The 18,592-nt window shown below is 34.7% G+C and overlaps 1 protein-coding gene across 2 annotated transcripts; it reads left to right on the top strand.

Annotated features, from left to right (window-relative positions):
• Positions 1–2,312: 2,312 nt before the first annotated feature.
• Positions 2,313–17,317, top strand: LOC123538583 (uncharacterized). 2 transcript variants are annotated; one of them, XM_053529917.1, is made up of 6 exons: positions 2,313–2,443; positions 7,410–7,501; positions 8,061–8,143; positions 8,678–8,914; positions 10,937–10,964; positions 13,907–17,317. In XM_053529917.1, the coding sequence occupies exons 3-6, from the start codon at positions 8,098–8,100 to the stop codon at positions 14,751–14,753; spliced, it is 1,158 nt and encodes a 385-aa protein (XP_053385892.1). In that variant the 5' UTR covers positions 2,313–2,443; positions 7,410–7,501; positions 8,061–8,097; the 3' UTR covers positions 14,754–17,317. The 2 variants fall into 2 exon arrangements, with proteins under 2 accessions (XP_053385892.1, XP_053385891.1); XM_053529916.1 differs by having other exon boundaries at positions 8,639–8,914.
• Positions 17,318–18,592: the final 1,275 nt, after the last annotated feature.

Here is an 18,592-nt window from a genome sequence, read left to right as displayed (position 1 = left end):
TACCTAAACAGTCATTGCAACTTGTTCAAGTCTTCAATAACATGTACTTCATTGTTGATGTCTGTTTGAAATGTTTATTTGCAACATTATTATCCGCAAATCCATACACATAGACCAAGGCGGATAACAAATAGGGTTCCTACACAGCTTATTTACACTGTGTGGTCTTAAGAAGGAGGCAACCTAACTTAACGTCGTATTACCGTACCGGCTTTGAAGTTAATCCCGAAGTATATCATGCTCTACAATGTCAAAAGCCTGCTGTAAGATCAATTGCACTTTGTCCCCGTCACACCGTCAAGCCAATCATTCACCGGTTTAAGCAAATTAAATTAATAGAAAAGCATATCTCGGGAAAATCAGCATCACACACATAAACGGACAGCCTTTTCTATTGACTTGGACAGAAATTGTATGTTGCTCAATGGTCTATAATTTTCAAGCTTAAGTTCAAGTATAACTATCTTCAAAGAAGAATAATAATTGCCTGTTTCCATTTTGGCAATGTTACTGTTTCGAAACCTGAGACACGGTAATTTGCAAATAACAAAAATGTCAGCTAAGTAGACCAGAATTTTATTTTTTATAATAAATGGTTCATGCTTTGAAAAAAAAATGTTGTATACGATGTATTTCCACGTCTTCTGTTCTACCAGTGATCAGTAGGTCACAATGACCCAGAACAGTTAAACGGTTTCCGGATAATCACTTGAGAAGGCGTGGGCCTAGGATCATAATTTTTGGTACACAAGTGTAACATCATACAATACGGGTCAAGTTCGACCTAAAGGTAAGGATGTCAAGGTCATATTTGGAGGCAGTATTGTGAAGTATAATTTGTCACTCGTGTGACAGCTCTAGTTTTAATATTGTTGTAATAATATCTAAAGATTCTATCCAGACACTGTCACCAGGGTTACGTAAGTTGCCAAATATGATGTAAAAGTATGCTATGCTGGGTACGCATAAGTAAGCCACTGAGTATAGCAGTGAAACAGTTATTCATTTTGCAGCACAACATTTCATTTGTACAAAATCACATATAAAGCTTTGTCATTAGTCATTCAAAACATCAATCCATAATCTTAATTTCAAGATATTACCTAAACAAGAACATTTTCAGAGTTCTTCAACCAGAAAGATAAAATATGACATCCGTACCCTCGCACAATAGGCTTGTGTGCACAGAAAAGTGATGGGGAAGTGAGCATAACCGATGCGCCGCGCAAAATTTGTAAAACACAACCTTTTATGCCACGCAACGATGCAAGAATAAAAATACGATAACGATTTAGATAAAAAGGCGTTAATCTAATTGAAAAAAGAGATGTCTGGGGACAGCAAATTTCGATTATTCAACGGCCTTGTCACTTTAATTACCTTATTAACTGAATGAATATAAAGCCAAAATGCCATAATTGTGTATCTGTGCAGAACAGAGTTATTGAACTAGTTTCAACCCATTCCCACTAGGTAGTATAGAGGTACCAGTTTACATACACAAACTTTCATGAAATTGCAAAGTCGATAAAGGTGCATGATTATGTAAAAAAAGCAATGTAGATTTATGGAACCTGTGCTATGCAAGTCAGTTGTTCATCACAGTGTATAAAGTGTGTAAAGCTTTAATCCATTACACGTACAAAACCTTAACCAAGTCGGGACGCCGACACGGACACCGACGCCGACAAATAGATGGGTGCAATAGCTCTTACTACCTATTCTTCGAAAAGATGAGCTGAAACGGCTGCTCGTGAAGTTGTAACCAAATGTAACGTGTAATACCATTAAATATTTTCAGATGCGCGCTATGAATTTTGTATTCACGAGCTCCACGTGCACATGGAACAACGGTCACGCTTCAAGTATTATCAAAGAAACCAAGTACCGTAGTACATATCGTAATAAGAAGTGAATATCAAAACCGTCGCTTACGCTTACAAGTTGAAAGAATGAAATCACTGCATTGTTATTGTATAGATGAGGTGTTTTTATTTATTTATTATTTTTTTTTTTGAGTGTATTTACTTGCTTTAAAATAGACAAGAATGTATAAATTTATTATAATTTCGCAATAACGAGCGTTTGGTTATGAACAAGGTAAGAAAATTATATAATATGAAGAAGAAAGAATTGGGGCGATATTAGGACTGTACGACTACTTCTCATTTTAGTTTCTCAATTTAGGTACATAATCATGTTTGTCAATAGCTCTTTAATGTAAGTTGCAAATGTCTATAATTTATGTTTAACCGACTTTAAATAAAATGTGTTTATGTAACTCTACCTGTCAATGGACATTACTTCCTTATTTTGACGAACTTATATGCGCATTACTTAACTTATAAAATACTTAACAGCGGAAGTTAAATGGAATGCTTACAACTTGATCTGTATCATTCGGATTTAATATACTGCAAAAGTGTCAAAATAAAATCTAAAGGTAATCGTGAAATTTTCTGTTCTTAACCTAACAGTGTAATAAATGCTTTTTGTTTCGTGCGAATGACTAATGTCGCTGCTTCGAAATGTTGAGAATTTAAAACCTCTATTAGGTTGTAAAATTCTACATGTCAGGAAGAGATTCAGCTGGCTTATGGAAGGTCGATGTTTTTACCTTGGTACCAGCCGATGCCTACAGGGGAGTCTGAAGTCTTCTTCTAAGATGAAAAGTTTGAAATGTAGCCATATTACATACGTTGTGTATCAGGAACTTTAAACATTACTAAACACACTAAAGAAAGAAACTTTCGGTTGCGGTTTAAGGCGTGTCACGGTGTAGAACTTGAATATTAAAACGGGGAGAAAGTGTGTAGGCGGCCGGGTAGCTCAGTCGGTAGAGCATCGGAACGGTATTCCGAGGCCCCGGGTTCGAGTCCCGGTCTGGCTGCACATTTTTCTCACCCTGTGACAGGCGCATGTAGAAGTTGATGAGGTAAGGTTACAAATGAAACCCAAAACAATTTACTAAGCCAAACGAGCGTAATGTAATTAAATGTTAACATGCATAGTGCAAATTAAATTTCTTTGCATCGAGAAATATGCAATTGTTCAAAGCGCCACTTAAGTCGTTCAATAGCTCCTCTGCAGAACTCGATCGTGCTTATTTCTCGATGCAAATATGATTACCCGCGGTCCGAATTAGAATGTTCTGTCTCGTAACTAGTGTAGGGTTTGTCGCAAAATGGTTTAATCCTGCAGATAGCACGACGTACTACATAGGAAAATGCACCAGGATTCACCCATTTTGTGACTTTGTATTTTACATTTACCTCCTGATTTGCATGTTATTCAAAACAAACGATAATTTGATACTTTGTACAAGTTTCATCGAAATATGTTAATTGTTGACATATATAACAACAATAATTTATAGGTAAACAAAGCTTCAGTCTAGTATGTTACTGATAACCTGAGTTAAAAATCATTGTCATAATCTATCCATTTATCACCAAATTCTTGAAATTGGATAGGCTTGATACCTGTAACTAAGAAACAAACGCTTTATCTGTATATTATACCTTCAGCAAAACATTAATATAAAGACCGTGTTTGGGAATTAGTCATTTGATAGCAAATATTGCATGCATTTTGCTACGGAAGAGTCCACTGTTACTGTAGATCTTTTCTTTTTGATGTGGTATATAGACCGCCAAACGGTAAAGGTTTATTACGAATGTAAGAATCATTTAGTGGGTTATTTAGTTTCTCTTGGTGTATAAATGGTCCCAATTTATACAATTCAAGTACTCTATCAACAACTTGTGTCCGTACGCAGAACGCAGACGGTGGGAAAATTTCGCGCAATGGTGTTCTGGGCTTTCCGTCAGTGATCGTTCCGTAATTTTCTGTAAGCATAAGATTCGGTTCATGACAGGATTTCGTTGATTATTTGGGATAATGTATATGAAGTTGGCATAACGTAAAAGTAAGGTCAATTTCAGATAATATTTCACCTGTAAAAGAGTCAACTGCATGAAAGTGCACGGTCTGAAACAATAATTAAATTATCATTTCCTGAAAAAAAAATTGTTTGAGCCGAAAAAGATAGAACCTGGTTAAATATTTTATTAAAATGGGCGACAACTCTGCTTAATCTTTATTTAGGCTTAGTTGACTAGCTACATATTATCTCCTGAAAACTGTGCACACTTTATCTCGAAGCATGAATATAATTATATAATTACAATAGTAGTTGAAATAGGAAAGTGTGTAAAGACGAAATCAAGAAATGTCTTGGGGAAAGTCAAATATGTCAGGAAACAGGCGTTTTTTAAAAGTTAAAACCCTTAGAATTTCACGAGGCAACATATGTTGAGAAAGATACAATCTCTGCTACGTATTGAAATGCGTCAAAGTATTTGAAAAATATCTAGAAATATGGGAATATAAAATTTTAAAAAAAGAAAACACACTATTTCATGACTGTAAGACTGTTACAGGTCCGACCTTGTTATCTTGTATAGCAGGTAGTATAGATTACTTTTCCATTACATTGATATAACTTGGGCACGATTAGGTTTCACAAACGGTGTTTCTTCATTATTTTCACTATAAACAGATTGTTTCCCTTCTGTAAAGGGGGTTGAGGTTTTCCCTGTAAAAATAGATAAATAGTATTGGTCTTAATTTAAAAGTAAATGTAGGTATTTGTTTTTATAAGATCAATGTTGCAGAGAAATTTGGTTATTTTTAAACAACACATTACTTAGGGAAAGACTGCAAGATAGTTTTAACAAATATGGCAGGAGTTGTCTTATTCTTAAAAGATTCTTGATAGTGCCAGAGTGCAAAGCTCTTATATACTTGAATAATTTCGGGGCTAATAGATCAACTGTTTTGGAAGACATCGTTCTACTCAAGGTAACAGCGCGGCAATGTAATTACATGATCTGCAATAGGCTATTGACACAGTCGGCCACAGCATTTTCCTGATGAATCATGACGTTATTGGTATCAGCTCACATTCTCTCCATTGATTTAGATCATAAATGTTTGGCAGACATTAATTAGTTGCTTTTTCGGGTATTCATTTTACACAGTCTATTATTTTATGTTGGGCCCCTTTCGGGAACTATACTACTTATTGTAGGTTCCCTCCTTTTTGTCTATGTTTGCTGTTGTATAAACACACATCGTTTACATGCTGTTTGAAATGATTTTATCTAAGGAACGTGAACATGTAAATTAATGGCTGGTGGAGCTTTCACTGCTTCAATTACTTTTGGTTCTAAATCTGATAAATATCACATGCAAAGAGACCAATATTCAAACAAAAATACAGTTAAATATGCAGGTCTGTTATTATGAACGCCAATGCTAGTTTAAAGTTATGTACCAACAAATTAAGGTTATTAGGCCCATAATAGAGTACCTCCTTTTTGAAGAGTATTCAATTCCTACCATAAACCTACTTTTACTGCAATTTTCGGGGGGGGGGGGGGGGGGGGGGGGGGGGGGGGGGTGGTGCGTAGGTTCAAACCCCACTGGGACCAAATTTGTTTCCCCTTATTTTCCTTTTTTTCTAGTAAAGATTTTACTTCTGTCAATATTTGTTACTGATTTATTGTACAAAAATGGGGAAAAAAACTGATTTGATAAGCCATTTCTTGCTGTTCAAAATGATTTTACCTCTGAAACAGAAGGGTTAGAGTTAGACATCTTTAAAAATACTGAGTTACATATGGTAAATGTTCTCAATTTTGCCTTCATTCCTTAGATTACATATTGTGGAAGAAATTTAGGTAGGTTTTACTTCTGCCCCAAGATTATTTTGGAATGAAGTGAGCAAAATTCAAAATAGACCCGCAGGATTCAACCTTAAGTTTTCAATGTTGGAGTTAGAATTTTGTCTCCTTAAATCCGTTTACTCGAGGCACCCTAGCAAAAATGATATTGACAGTTTTATTTTAAGTTCTATAATTGGTTACCAATAGTTTGATGTTTCTTTCATAAAAAATAATAGTATAATGAATTCTCTGCAAGCGTTTTGGATAAAGGCCACCATTTTGAAATTTGTCTCTACTTGAGCTTGAGGAAATACCATAAATTACACAAAATCTATAAAAAAAACGGCACGGTAAAAGTTTTTAAACATTTGCAACTAAGTGCGAAGCACGGTCAACTGTAAGAATATACCCAGCAAATGCCATTTTTTTTAAACATTACTGTTATGGGCCTAATACCTTAAAGCAAGTCTTTTCCTGTTTTATAGGCCATATAGAAGATTGGCACTTGCATTTTGCAACAACACTAAGCTTTTCGAAATGTGACATTGCACATACCAACTTATATATATATGAACATACAAAGTAGCGGTGTTCGACACGATTTCGAAACCCTCGTTTTTGCTTTCATTTAGATGAAGGATGGACTTGGGTGACCCAGTACTTATATATTTTACAAATTAAACGCTATCCCGGGGTCTTTCTTCTTTCAGTTGTCATTCTTTGAAATGTGACATTGAACCGATGAGCAGCATTGCACTGAATAAATTGCCAAAAAATGAGCTTTGCACATACAAATGTATAAACATATGAAAGTAGAACGCAGTGGTTTTCAACACGGTTTCGGAACCCTCAAACTTTGCTTGCAGTCAACGGAAGGATGGACCTAAATGAACCAGTGCTTTTCGATTTCCCAACTTAAGTCCCATCCTAGGCTCTTTCCTCTTTCAGATGTCATTAAACCATATCCCGGGGCTTTTCCTTTTTCACTTGTCCATTTTCGTCTGTTGAATTTCATATGTGCTTATAATTTTTATACACGCACGCACCGCCTCCCCTGGGCCTTTAATTGGTAGAGATATAAAAAGAAGGTATCGTATAGCAGCTTGGCATGTGCACCTTGCAAAAATGTTAAGCCTTTTGAAATGTGACATTGAACCGATGAGCGTCAGTTCACGCATAAAGAGCCCCAAAAATTTCATCCCAACGAACAAGTAAAATTCCCATTCATGTTTTGTTCAAAAGTTGGAATCCACGAATTCTTATTGCCGTTTTGGCCAAAACCACGAAATTTCATGCCCACGAAATTAAATGATTTTATCGATTTGAAAAAAAAATGTTTCTTTGGAGACAAAAGATTTACTGGCATATACAAATAAATTCTTATGAATTTTAAACGATCATGTAAAAACACAATGAAATACCATGTCGGGCATATCTGGAGTTTGCAAGCCCGAATTGGATATAACAAACAGCTTTGAAAAAGCTTGTTGTACGGAATGGAATCAGGGTACCGTATCGTACTGTTACCATATGGCATCGCAGCAAAACATGTAGGTAAACTCAATGAGTAACTGGGTGGATTGGCTGTCTGGGCGATTAAGGTTGATTTGCCTTCATATAGTTTTAATTACTTTTTGTATCGATGTCTGCATTTTACAATACAGTGTCTGTATTTTACAGGTGCACTGTATTCGATCTTGCGGTAAATCATATACCAATTCGCATGCCTGAGCCCGGTCAAAGCGTAAATACCAAGCCACGAATGTGCTCAGGTCAGTATAACGATGCACACCTCCACATTACATGACCAATTTCAGTTTTAGCTGGGCCTCGGGTCGCGAGAGGTGCACATTTTTTCACCTTATGTGCACCGAGTACGTTATTATTTAACTTGATTGTGTGCTACGCTTCAAGCGAAACTTCGTATGGAATACTGTAAGTTAATATCTTTCGATGATATATCGTAGAATCACATTTAGTATGAAGAAAGAATTGTACAACGTCGTAAAATGTATATGTTTCTATACACAAATAAACTTAAAACAGATTTTATTGTCATTTCAAGCGTTATGGGTAAAATATAGTAAAACTTAGTTACAACGACATTAACGTGTTGTAGACACACCTTTTAATATATACCTGAGCCATGAGAAAACACATATTTGTTTCCTGTTAAAACATATGCATAATCAAGCATCAATATATAAACCATTCTGCTGATGTTATAACAAGAAAAAACATGCTTCATCCGTACATAATCGCGCTATCACTAAATGTGTCATAAATTAATGTGTTTCAATAACAGTTATAAATTATTTATTTTTGTAATAGGTACTGCAGTTGAAACTGGCTCTGTAGAAGAACTAAAATGGGAAACAAAAAAAGTTCCATCAAAATAGCGGAGGAAGTAAAAGGTAGCGTTGGTGTGAGGATGTTTTACGGTGAAGTCACTGTGACACATTCGATATTAAAATATTCCTTTGCCATTTGTCGTTAATAATGTTTCTTTTTTATTATAATTAATATTCAATGTCAGTTTACCAAATCAAACCCATCACTTTTTATTTTTATTTTTAAAATGATATAAACTTGGTCTTGCATCTCGTAATATCAGTTGAACAACATAACATAATATGTATAATATTCTAATATGAAAACAATATGTTTATTTCAATAAAAAAAAAACAAACGGCAATATTGATGACGTCACTTTAGTGTCATATATGCACCGAGAAATTGTGCTAACGTACGTATATGTGTCAGCATCAATATACATGTAAATATCAAAGCACACCTAAGTTGATAAACTAAATTTTAGCAAGGAAAAAAACGAACATGTACGATGGTTTAATGAATTTGTAAATTAAAAATAAATTTTATTTCAATTTTGATGTCATCTTATTTTCCAGACTCAAGTGAGCCTTTGAAGTTCAAAACTGATCTTTCAGATATAGAGGTAGGAAGCAAAACCAGCACGGCCACTTTTTTGTGCAAACTCAACATGAGCCAAATCGAGGTGGAATGGTACTATTGCAGTCAACGTATATATCCGTCAAACAAGTATGCAATTATAGATGATGGTTTCATTCATATGTTAAGGATCAGCGATGTTTCGGAAAACGATGAAGGCAAATACTCAGTGATAGCAAAGGGATTACGATCTGAAGCCAAACTCTACGTGTTAGGTACCCTAACCTTCTTTAATTATCACAACATGGTACCTTTTGGCATTAATCCCATGATATGCAGTACAAATTTAGTGTTTTTACTCCAGTGTCTGTCCGGAGACGTATCTTATATCAGTTTTAAATGATTGCAAGAAAAAAAAGATGTCCTGTAGCGATGTGACTTGCACTACATGTATAGATATACACATAACAAAGTTTCTGTATTCCGTTTTTTCCCGACTTTTGGCCATGCAAATTTCATTCTGATTGCCTTAGGAACAGAAGAGATATTTCAACTTGTATTTATATGTATTATTTTCATTCCATATTCCTTAGAAACATTCCTTAGCTATGGTTATAATAATATTATTTCAACAATCAAAACACGGTAGAAATGTTCACTGCTTCAACTTTGTTCAAGGCAATACGGCTTTGCAAATTTCACTTATATTTTCTGATGACAGCAACAGTTATGGTCCTTTGTGGTTATATATATTAGTTCATACAAGAAGTATATATTGTGGTATTCTGACTTTCAGTCCGCTTGAAGTCGTATCAAATACATGGTTAGTAATATTTCAATACAACATTGTAAAATTATTCAGTTCTAAACGAAAATACAGCATCGCAAGTGTCTATGAGATTGATTGAGTAACAAAAGAACTATGGTTCTTAGTACTTGTTCCGTGTTTAATGTAAAGACGCTCACGTGGAAACCCTTTTTCCGTTCTCAACTAAGGAAAATATTACAGAACGAGGAAGCCCTCCGGATACCACAATATTCTGACTCCGAGTGCTATCACTTTAGCTAAATATCTTTGTGTTGCTTCGAGAAATTACCTCACGGACCTTCGAGTCGATACCATACAACTTACACTATAACATGCATTCGGCACATAATAACCCTTACGCTAGTCTCCAAGTCGGTAATAAAGAAATATTTCAAGTGTCGCGAGATGTTTTCACGAAACTTCGATGGTAATATTTACTTACAATGGTGTTTTTTACAGTTTTATAAACTTCCACCCCTGACACACATCCCGGAACTAAGATGGATTTAGTTTTCAATGGATAACTGAATAACGCTGTAGTGCAGAAATCTGACCTTGGAAGTCAGGTAGACTGAAACCAGCGAATGGTCCATGCTGACCTTACGGTTGGCAGGTCAGTGGTTTGGATGAAAACCCCTGGCATTTTTGGTATGTAGATCAAAGGTCAAGATCACAACGGCATTGATACTGAAAATGCTTTCCACTTAATAACTAAAGAGATACTTCACATACAAACATAAAACTTGATTGGACGATTTTCAGTGGTCAAAAGATGACCTTTATTGTTTTTAGGTCAGTACGTAAAGTGAGTCAGCTGAATTTTACTGCGAAAAAGGTCATACATCGCCAAAAATAATTAAGATGTAAACGTAAATTGAAAACCATCTCTACAAATTGATGTTAAAGTTAAGATGTCAGTTGTACACATAATTATATCGCAACAGATGTTAATAGAATTATTTCATGTTAAAATTTTATGATAAATGCCTATCTATTTTAAATTTTTACAAATGCAAGTATGAAAAGTACAAATTACGTCCCCTTTTTGATATTGGTTTCACAACCATGATCAAATGCAAATAAACTAAGCAGAAACTAGAAACGGTTTTAGAACTTGCCTTTTGGTTCGAATTGTTGAGATATTCCAATACGTATCAAGTGTAAACTAGCAATAAAAAGTTATCAATTTTTTAAATAATTTTTCATATTGCAGGTGGTTTAAATCAATAAAATACATTTGTTATAGAGATCTAACACTATGGAATGGGTATATGGTTCTTAACATCCCAACTTAACTTAAATCCTTAACAGAACTTCTGAAAAGTGAAAAAAATTGTCACTCTTAATACAAAAAACAGTCACAGAAACGAGAGTCGGTCGATTTCCTGAGGAATTAATAAATTGATGCAGCAATCATGTACATATATTTTAAAAGCATGCCCATCGGTCTTTATAAGTTACAAATTTATAATGTTGATTTCAATTTCAGCTCATGACGGCTCCAAAGATTTAAAAAGGTAAGATTTATCTGTCCTTAATCAGGAGGCAATTTCTAGAAACTACAGTCTTAATGCAACAATAAAGCTCAGTGAACAAATGGTAACACCCTCTGACAGTAGCCTTGGTTTATGTCTTTGATCCTACTCTTCTCCAACTTAATACTTACATTGGATGCATGCTCTAGTAGCTTTTATACCTGACAGGCCAATGAACTAGGGTAGCTTCTTTAATCATCACTATCCTTTAACAACTTCCAACTTAAACTAACGGTCTTCTGCCTATCAAAAAAGCTTGAATACACACACGCACATACCCGCGTATATATATATGAGCTGTTAAGTCAATCCACGAAATTTAATCCCAACGTACAAGTAAAATTCCCATTCCTTTTTTGTTCAAAATTGAAAATCACGAAATATCATGACCACGAAATTAAATGATATTACTGTATTTGTATATGAATGATAGAGAGGATTTATACGAACAGAATATACCAGACCAATTACGGCAAAGCGCAAACCCACTAATATTAGTTTCGAAGCTGCTTTATATATACACCCGAATTGTACTACACATTCGTACTGGTTCAACATTTGCATTATTACTCAAGTCTCTGTTTTCATGTCTCACAAATCAGCAGTGCCATTTTAGTCTTTTTAACTGATTAGGACCAGAGAAGCTAAATTTTCTCTCTCTTAAAGTTAACTGGATCTCTAGAGTAAACTGAAAATATAGAGAATAAGGGATATACTGCAGTGATTGGATCTCGAATATACACTGAATATGTATGTATGTGTGTGTATATACTCTTGATTTCCCATATACTGACATTTAAAACAAACTAATTAGAACACACAATGATAACATACAATCTGTAATTTGTTGCGTTTACTTAGTTTCTAAACTAAATGATGCACTGGTATAACTCTTAAACATGGACATATACGATAGACAGGTGATTGAGCATTGTGAGCACTAGAACAACAGCTGAAAGAGTATTGAGAAGGTTGCTATTGAGATGTTTAGCATTAGTGGTATCATGTTAGGACACACTATAGTCTCGTCACCAGCACGACACAGATGTCAGATGCACTATCATGTAACAATGTAACCGTTACTATTTCGTTGCAGCTTGTTAAGCAATGATTGACAGGAAAGTTTTGGATATTACACGTTAACAAACATACAGTTGCTTGTTTGAAAATCTCGAATACACTGTCTTACAAACTGTTGTTTTTTTTTCACTCTAAAGTCTAACAGCTAATAGATCATCATGCCATACTACATCAAAGGCGGTGCTCGCAACAAGGAACAGGACGAACACCGTGTTTAAGTGTTCTACGTGCTATGGTCTAATGGAGATGAAAAAAATTCTCGGATTAAGGTGTTTCTTGTACACATTTTTATTCTTTAAATTTGGAAACTGTTTGTCATTGCATTAAACCCAAGTTTTAACACCCCCTCCCCCTCCCCATCCCCTCCCCCCAATTCTTCCAAAAAGGATTGCAAATATCTGCCACAGGGTAATGAGACGCTAATTACTTGTTCCGTCTTTTACTTACCATTTTGTTAAAAACGGGAAAATTATACATAATTGACATGAACCCGGAATTTATGATTATTTGGGTATTGAATTTATTGAACACCAGGGCCCGACGAATCATACAAGAAAATAGACATCAAAACAGTTCAGTCCTGGTGTAATTTAAAAACTTCTTATCACAGTCCTCTCCTTCTTCCGTCAGATACAATTAAAAGAGAAAAGCATGGCGTCCAACTGTAAACGGGTTGAACACTAAACATGTGGTATATCTTAAACAGTTGGGTCGCAACCTCTTATGCTAAAACGTTTTATAATTTTCCCAAAATGAAGACAGTTTGAAAATTACCATGACCAAAAATCTAACGAAGTTTGTAAACCACATCTCCATAACAATCCGGTTTTGAAATACCTTCTCGCAGAAGTGCTTTTAAATTACTACAGAAATTTAAAACCAAAAATGGCAGATACAGTTGTTCTGTCGGGCGGTTTCAACATTAATCTGAAACCAGATAAGTCAAATGAACAAGGAAATGGAAACGTGTGAAGTGCTGCCTTTAACGGCCGAAATCACTAAAATTTGATGGCATCATGCATGCATGGACATCAAATAACTGGCGGTCTTAAATCACAGGAATACAAGTATTTGTTCAGGATGTTTCTTTTGATGCTCTGTCTTATGCAAAGGAATCGAATACACAAGATTCTATTTCTTACCGTTTGCTTTTTCTATAATTATACAGGAGCATTTTTGTGTTTTACACGCCATGACTTTTGTTTCCATTGCCTGTGTTAGAGGTTTGTGACTTTTGAACATGGTTGAGAGATTGAACTTGGGTGCGCACCATAAACCCGTTTATGCTTCCCAGTGGTTTTGCCAGTGACCGTTTCAAGGCGCTGCCCTACTGTGTTCCTTTAATTGTTCGTTTTGTTCTAGTGGGTTTGCTGTGAGTGTGTATGTGTGTGTTGATAGTGTTCACATCTGCGTGCTGCGAGTTTCCTTTTAGAGAGGCTGCGTTTATGGAACTTGGCATTTCCTGTTAGATATTTATCCTTGTTTTGTAACAACAACAAAAAGCATTGTAAGACATCGATGAAATCTTGAAATTCTTCATAATTATGAACTGTAATTGGAGGCATGTTTAGAGCAAAAACCAGTAATTATCGATATAACATTTTCCTTACTATTTCAATATCTGTAATACATTCCTGACTGACTCAATCAATATGATTCATTGAAAAAGTTAATTGTCTCTGTAAAGGGTAGCAGTATATCCTTTCCAACAGCAAAACAATAGATAAACAATGTAAGTGTATTTTATGGTAGAAAGATTCTTTCCTAAATATGCTCCATTCATTTTCTTAATGCTAAGATAATATTTCCTAAACGAGCTTTATATATATCTTATTTGCTTTCAGTTTCAAGACGTTGGGATCGGATTCCGATGTAGCCGGTCCAAAAACAAGCTTAAACAATCCGCAAGTATGGTCTGTGGATTCTTTGCAGATATTCAATACAATTCGAGGAGAGGAAGAAAAATTGCACTGTATAATCTTAGGTTGTTGCTATTTACCAACAGGAGAGATTCTGCTAGCAGACTGGAGAAACAGGCGACTGAAGAAACTTAATGATTTTTATGAGACGATCAGTGTATGTGACCTTCCTAATCGTCACCGGGATGTTTGTTATTGTGGTAACAACGAAGCTGTGGTAGCTATGGACGATATGAATCTGCAGTTTGTAGATGTTAGAGGAAGTATGTCACTGTCCAGGGCAGTTAAAACAGATCATTGTTGCAGAGGACTTGCCTGCTTTGGTAACCAGTTGTATGTAATAGATGTAGCATTTGTCTTTCTATACAGTATTGATGGTATAAAACAGCGTGTTCTCTACACTCACCGCTCTGGTAATCAAGAATTCTGGCATATTGCAGTTAGTGATGATGGCAGTCGCATTTACATAACGGACTACCATACAGGGCTTCACACAATTGATAGTTCAGGGAATCACCTGTATACATTCACTGATCAAGAACTCCGTGGAGCCACAGGTGTGTGTATAGATGGTGAAGGTCATGTCTTGGTGTCTGGCGCTTTGTCAGAAAACGTGCTGCAGATAAGTTCTGATGGCAAACAAAAACTTGGAATTGTAGCAAACAAATTCGATAATGCATTACACGTTAGAACTCTTTGCTTTGACAGACGTAATGCTACTCTATTAGTAGCAGGTTTCGAAGACTCAATAGCTGTCGTAAAGCTAAAATAGAACCTTACTAAGATAAGAAATATAATTGTAACTCCCGGACCAAATCCTTCAGTAAAAGATTCAGATAAAATATCTGTTCTTGAGGAAAATTACATTGTTTTGTTATTGAAATACAGTCATACATATTTTGTAAAAGATTAAATATATGTGTCATGCAATTTAGAATAATTTGATAATAATACACCTGTAAACAATGTTTTAGAGGGGGTATATATGAACACCATTCGGTGCGTCCGTCCATCCTCTGGCCCCTTTTCGGATTAGTGTCGATGTTCGTTCGATAACTTGAAATGATGAATTGATTGAATCTTAGTTTTAGTGAACAAGGGCATGATTATAAAATGAAGGCTAAGTTCGATTATAGTAACAATTTTATCACGGAGGTGTGACCCTTTCCCAATTAAATTTCAGCAATATGTTGATATCCTTTCAATAACTTTTGAAAACTTTGACGAACTGAATTCATTTATAGTAGACAGGTACATGGTTATAAAATGTAGGCTACATTTGATTGTGGTTAGTATCTTCCAATTTCTGGCGGAATATCAGATTAGGTTATCAGATTGTATGCTCGCAGGTTTTTTTGTGGTGGGGGAGTGGGGTATGGGTTGGGGTAAGGGAAAAGTTGGGTCCGATCCCTCCTAGTCCGCCCTTTACTTTCGGCCACTTTGGCATATTTTATTGGCTTATGCCAAATATTTTACTACCGGTTGGACAAATAACTTTCACTGAAAAAGATATTATAATTTCCGTGCGTTTTGATTAATAAAAATCACTTTTTTATTTTTACTTTGAACATGTCATTTGTTAATAATATAAAGATTTGCTGGTTTGTATGCAAGTGTTGACACAATAACTTACTATATAATAATTAATCATTTTTACATCTTCAACTATGAGATCGAATTTCATAGCTTTTAAATGTTTTTTAATAAAAAGATATTAAAGGAAAACTTTAGAAAGAAATCTTCCAATTGTAAGATGATTTATAAATAACACGGACGCTTAAGCATCCACAATAGAAATAGATATAAATCTATCCCGTTTGGGTTTTACAATGTAGATGTTTTGTCGTGTTTAAAGTGTTTTTCATTCGTAATTTAAATATAAAGTACTTACCTGCGATTTTAAACCTTATAAAACCTTGATGTACTGTAATTCGAGCTTTTAGTTCTCTGCCTTCAAACTTTGGAACTCTCTCCGTCAAGTTACGCTGCCTGCTTTTTAAAAGCCTGCCAAAACCCATTTCTTTGTACAACATTGATACGTCTCTTACGGAATTGTAAAACAGTATTTAAATCTGACAGCCATTTCATTTTTAATAGTTATGTATATTTGTATATCTTTGTCTTGTTTGGTTGGGTATCTATCGTCTATATCCGTAGCTTGTTAATTTGAAAAGGCATTTTTTGTTTTTGTTTTTGTTTTTGTTGTTGTTGTTGTTGTTTTTTGTTATTTGATATCGGTTTTACTTCTTGAATGTAATCTGTAAAGCTCTTTTCATGTGGTGCAATAATAATAATAATGTACAGTTTTGTTTTCTTTTAGTTTTGCATTGGGTCTTACCGAATTGAATCTATGTTAAGCTTCTCCACCAACTTTCAAGGTCTACTTGTTACATGTAACCAAAACAAAAAGCATAGCTTTACAAATGTGAAAAAATATATACACAAATTATATCAATATATGTATTTTAAACAATTTTAACATGTTTTAACGAGACTCTGTCGAGTTACCGTGTTAACAGTTACCCGAGAGCCAGATCTTCACCTACAGCCAGTGATAGAATCTTTTTCTTGTATTCTTGTATGCCATGTTCGACAAATAATAGTAAAATATAATCAAATGAGTGACTTTCTTATAATAGCACATTCTGTTACGGTAGCGAATCTAAACAATGCGGGGGAATTTTACGTCTGTAAACTGGAAATACGTCGTGACATTACAAGATAAAAGCAACGTATAAGTTTTATCATTTTTAGAGAAATTTTATGTTGTATTTGTTGGGGTTAGGGTAGGGATGGGGGTCAATTTATAACAATATCATAAGTAAGAAAGAGGAACTACGTTTTATGTAAAAAATAATAACTACTGCACAAAATTATCAAAATTAATACATAGTAAATTTTTATACGTCATTTTAGCATGAGAGTCATCTGACACTCCGTGGTATAAGATTTGGTTTTCCAGCACCGGTGAAATCACCGGAAATCCACGTCTGGTATCAAAGAATAGCATTTGAATTTCAAATGTGTAATTAATGATATTTAGAATTTACTTTTAATACGCGTCATTACGTTTGCATTTTGTATATGACTTGAACATGATCATGTGCTTTTAATGTTTTATATTTACGAAAAGATGATTTACGACAGAAAGTATTAATTTGAGCTCTGTTTCATAGATTAATGTACATTGAAAATTTGAATTTATACACATGTATATTGTAAATTGAAGGTAAATTTAGTTCAGCTTTATTTCTGCATTAAATTTGTTTACAAACTGAAAATGAAATAATTCATTCTATTTATATGTATTTATAGGAATAAATGTATATATAGATATTGCCCAGTTCTTGTCCTTTGTGTTTATATCCCGTACTGTGAATGATTAATGTATAGAATAATACAACTGGCAGTGAGTATTTTGATGATGTGTATAGTGCATATGTTCTGACCTGGCGGAGATATTTATAGAAAGGTCATAAATGGGCCATTCTATCATTTAATTTAGGGTTATCGGCTACATCATTAGATTTGTTTTCATTCCGTACGAATAAATCCGATATGCACCAAGTTACCTATTGTTTTTAATGGTAAAGTATGTACTAAAAATATCTTCGCCAGGTCATAAAATATGCACTATACGTTAGAACCATTATACATGTATTCTACAGTAGAATGTCTATATTTACAGTCTATACTACTATAACACGACGTGATAGCACGATAACACGATTCGACCACATGACATTAATTGCTTTATCGTGTTATCGTAGTATAGAATGTAAATATATACACGTATATATAGACATTCTGTTTATCAAATAATCATGGCCGTCGAGTGGTATGTCACCTGATTAATCACGGTTCAGAATTCATAAGCGCAGGAATTGAACAACGACGGCGTTAATCCGCCCGAGCAGTTAAATCTCTAAGAATCTGAACGATGAATTGTGGTAACTTAGACGATAAACCACAAGCCTTGATTAGTTTCGTTGTTACATGCTCGTCGAAATAATTTGTTTAAAAATATGCTGGGCTTCATTTATCCAAGAAGCAATGTACCAGACATCATGCGGCCATTTGAATTCACAAATGACATCAAAATGCTCTCTTACCGGTCCTCGCGTCAACCGTTGTTAATCGCTGAATATACATAGCACGACCTTATAGCAAACAAACCGAACCGTGTTAGAATGTAAAATACATGTATAATGGTCCTCACGTACACATCGTCAAAATGATCACGCTTAAGAGTGATCAGTTCAGTTCTATTATTATAAAAGTATCGCCCTAACCGACAGTATAACAGTACGACACTGTTCAAAACTTGCTTCATAATTCTATTCAATCGGTAGTTTTTTCTCAGATATCTCAGCTGGAATTGTACAGAATATTTTATTAGTGGAAGTTCTTTTGTCAACTGAATACTTAGGTCGGTATTCTTCCATTTTCCCACTATGAAATACCAAAGTCTTTATTGAACACATTGTGGTTTAACAATAGCGTGCATCTGGGTCTTAGAGACACGAAATCACCAGCCGATCGAAATTTAAATTACATTTTTTTAAACAAGGAAGTTTTGGTACTCGAGATTACACAACAGTAAAATAAAAA

Source organism: Mercenaria mercenaria, chromosome 18 (assembly GCF_021730395.1).
Source record: "Mercenaria mercenaria strain notata chromosome 18, MADL_Memer_1, whole genome shotgun sequence".
NCBI lineage: Eukaryota > Metazoa > Mollusca > Bivalvia > Venerida > Veneridae > Mercenaria > Mercenaria mercenaria.
The sequence above is the reverse complement of the archived record's forward strand: the minus strand, read 5'-3'. Positions and strand labels throughout refer to the sequence as shown.

What these genes read in the sequence shown, in the direction of transcription:
- LOC123538583 (XM_053529916.1), top strand. Translation starts at nt 8,098, where the DNA reads ATGGGAAACAAAAAAAGTTCCATCAAAATAGCGGAGGAAGTAAAAG. An exon ending in AGCCAAACTCTACGTGTTAG is followed by an intron (nt 8,915 to 10,936) that starts GTACCCTAACCT and finishes TTTCAATTTCAG; the next exon opens with CTCATGACGGCTCCAAAGAT. An exon ending in GGCTCCAAAGATTTAAAAAG is followed by an intron (nt 10,965 to 13,906) that starts GTAAGATTTATC and finishes ATTTGCTTTCAG; the next exon opens with TTTCAAGACGTTGGGATCGG.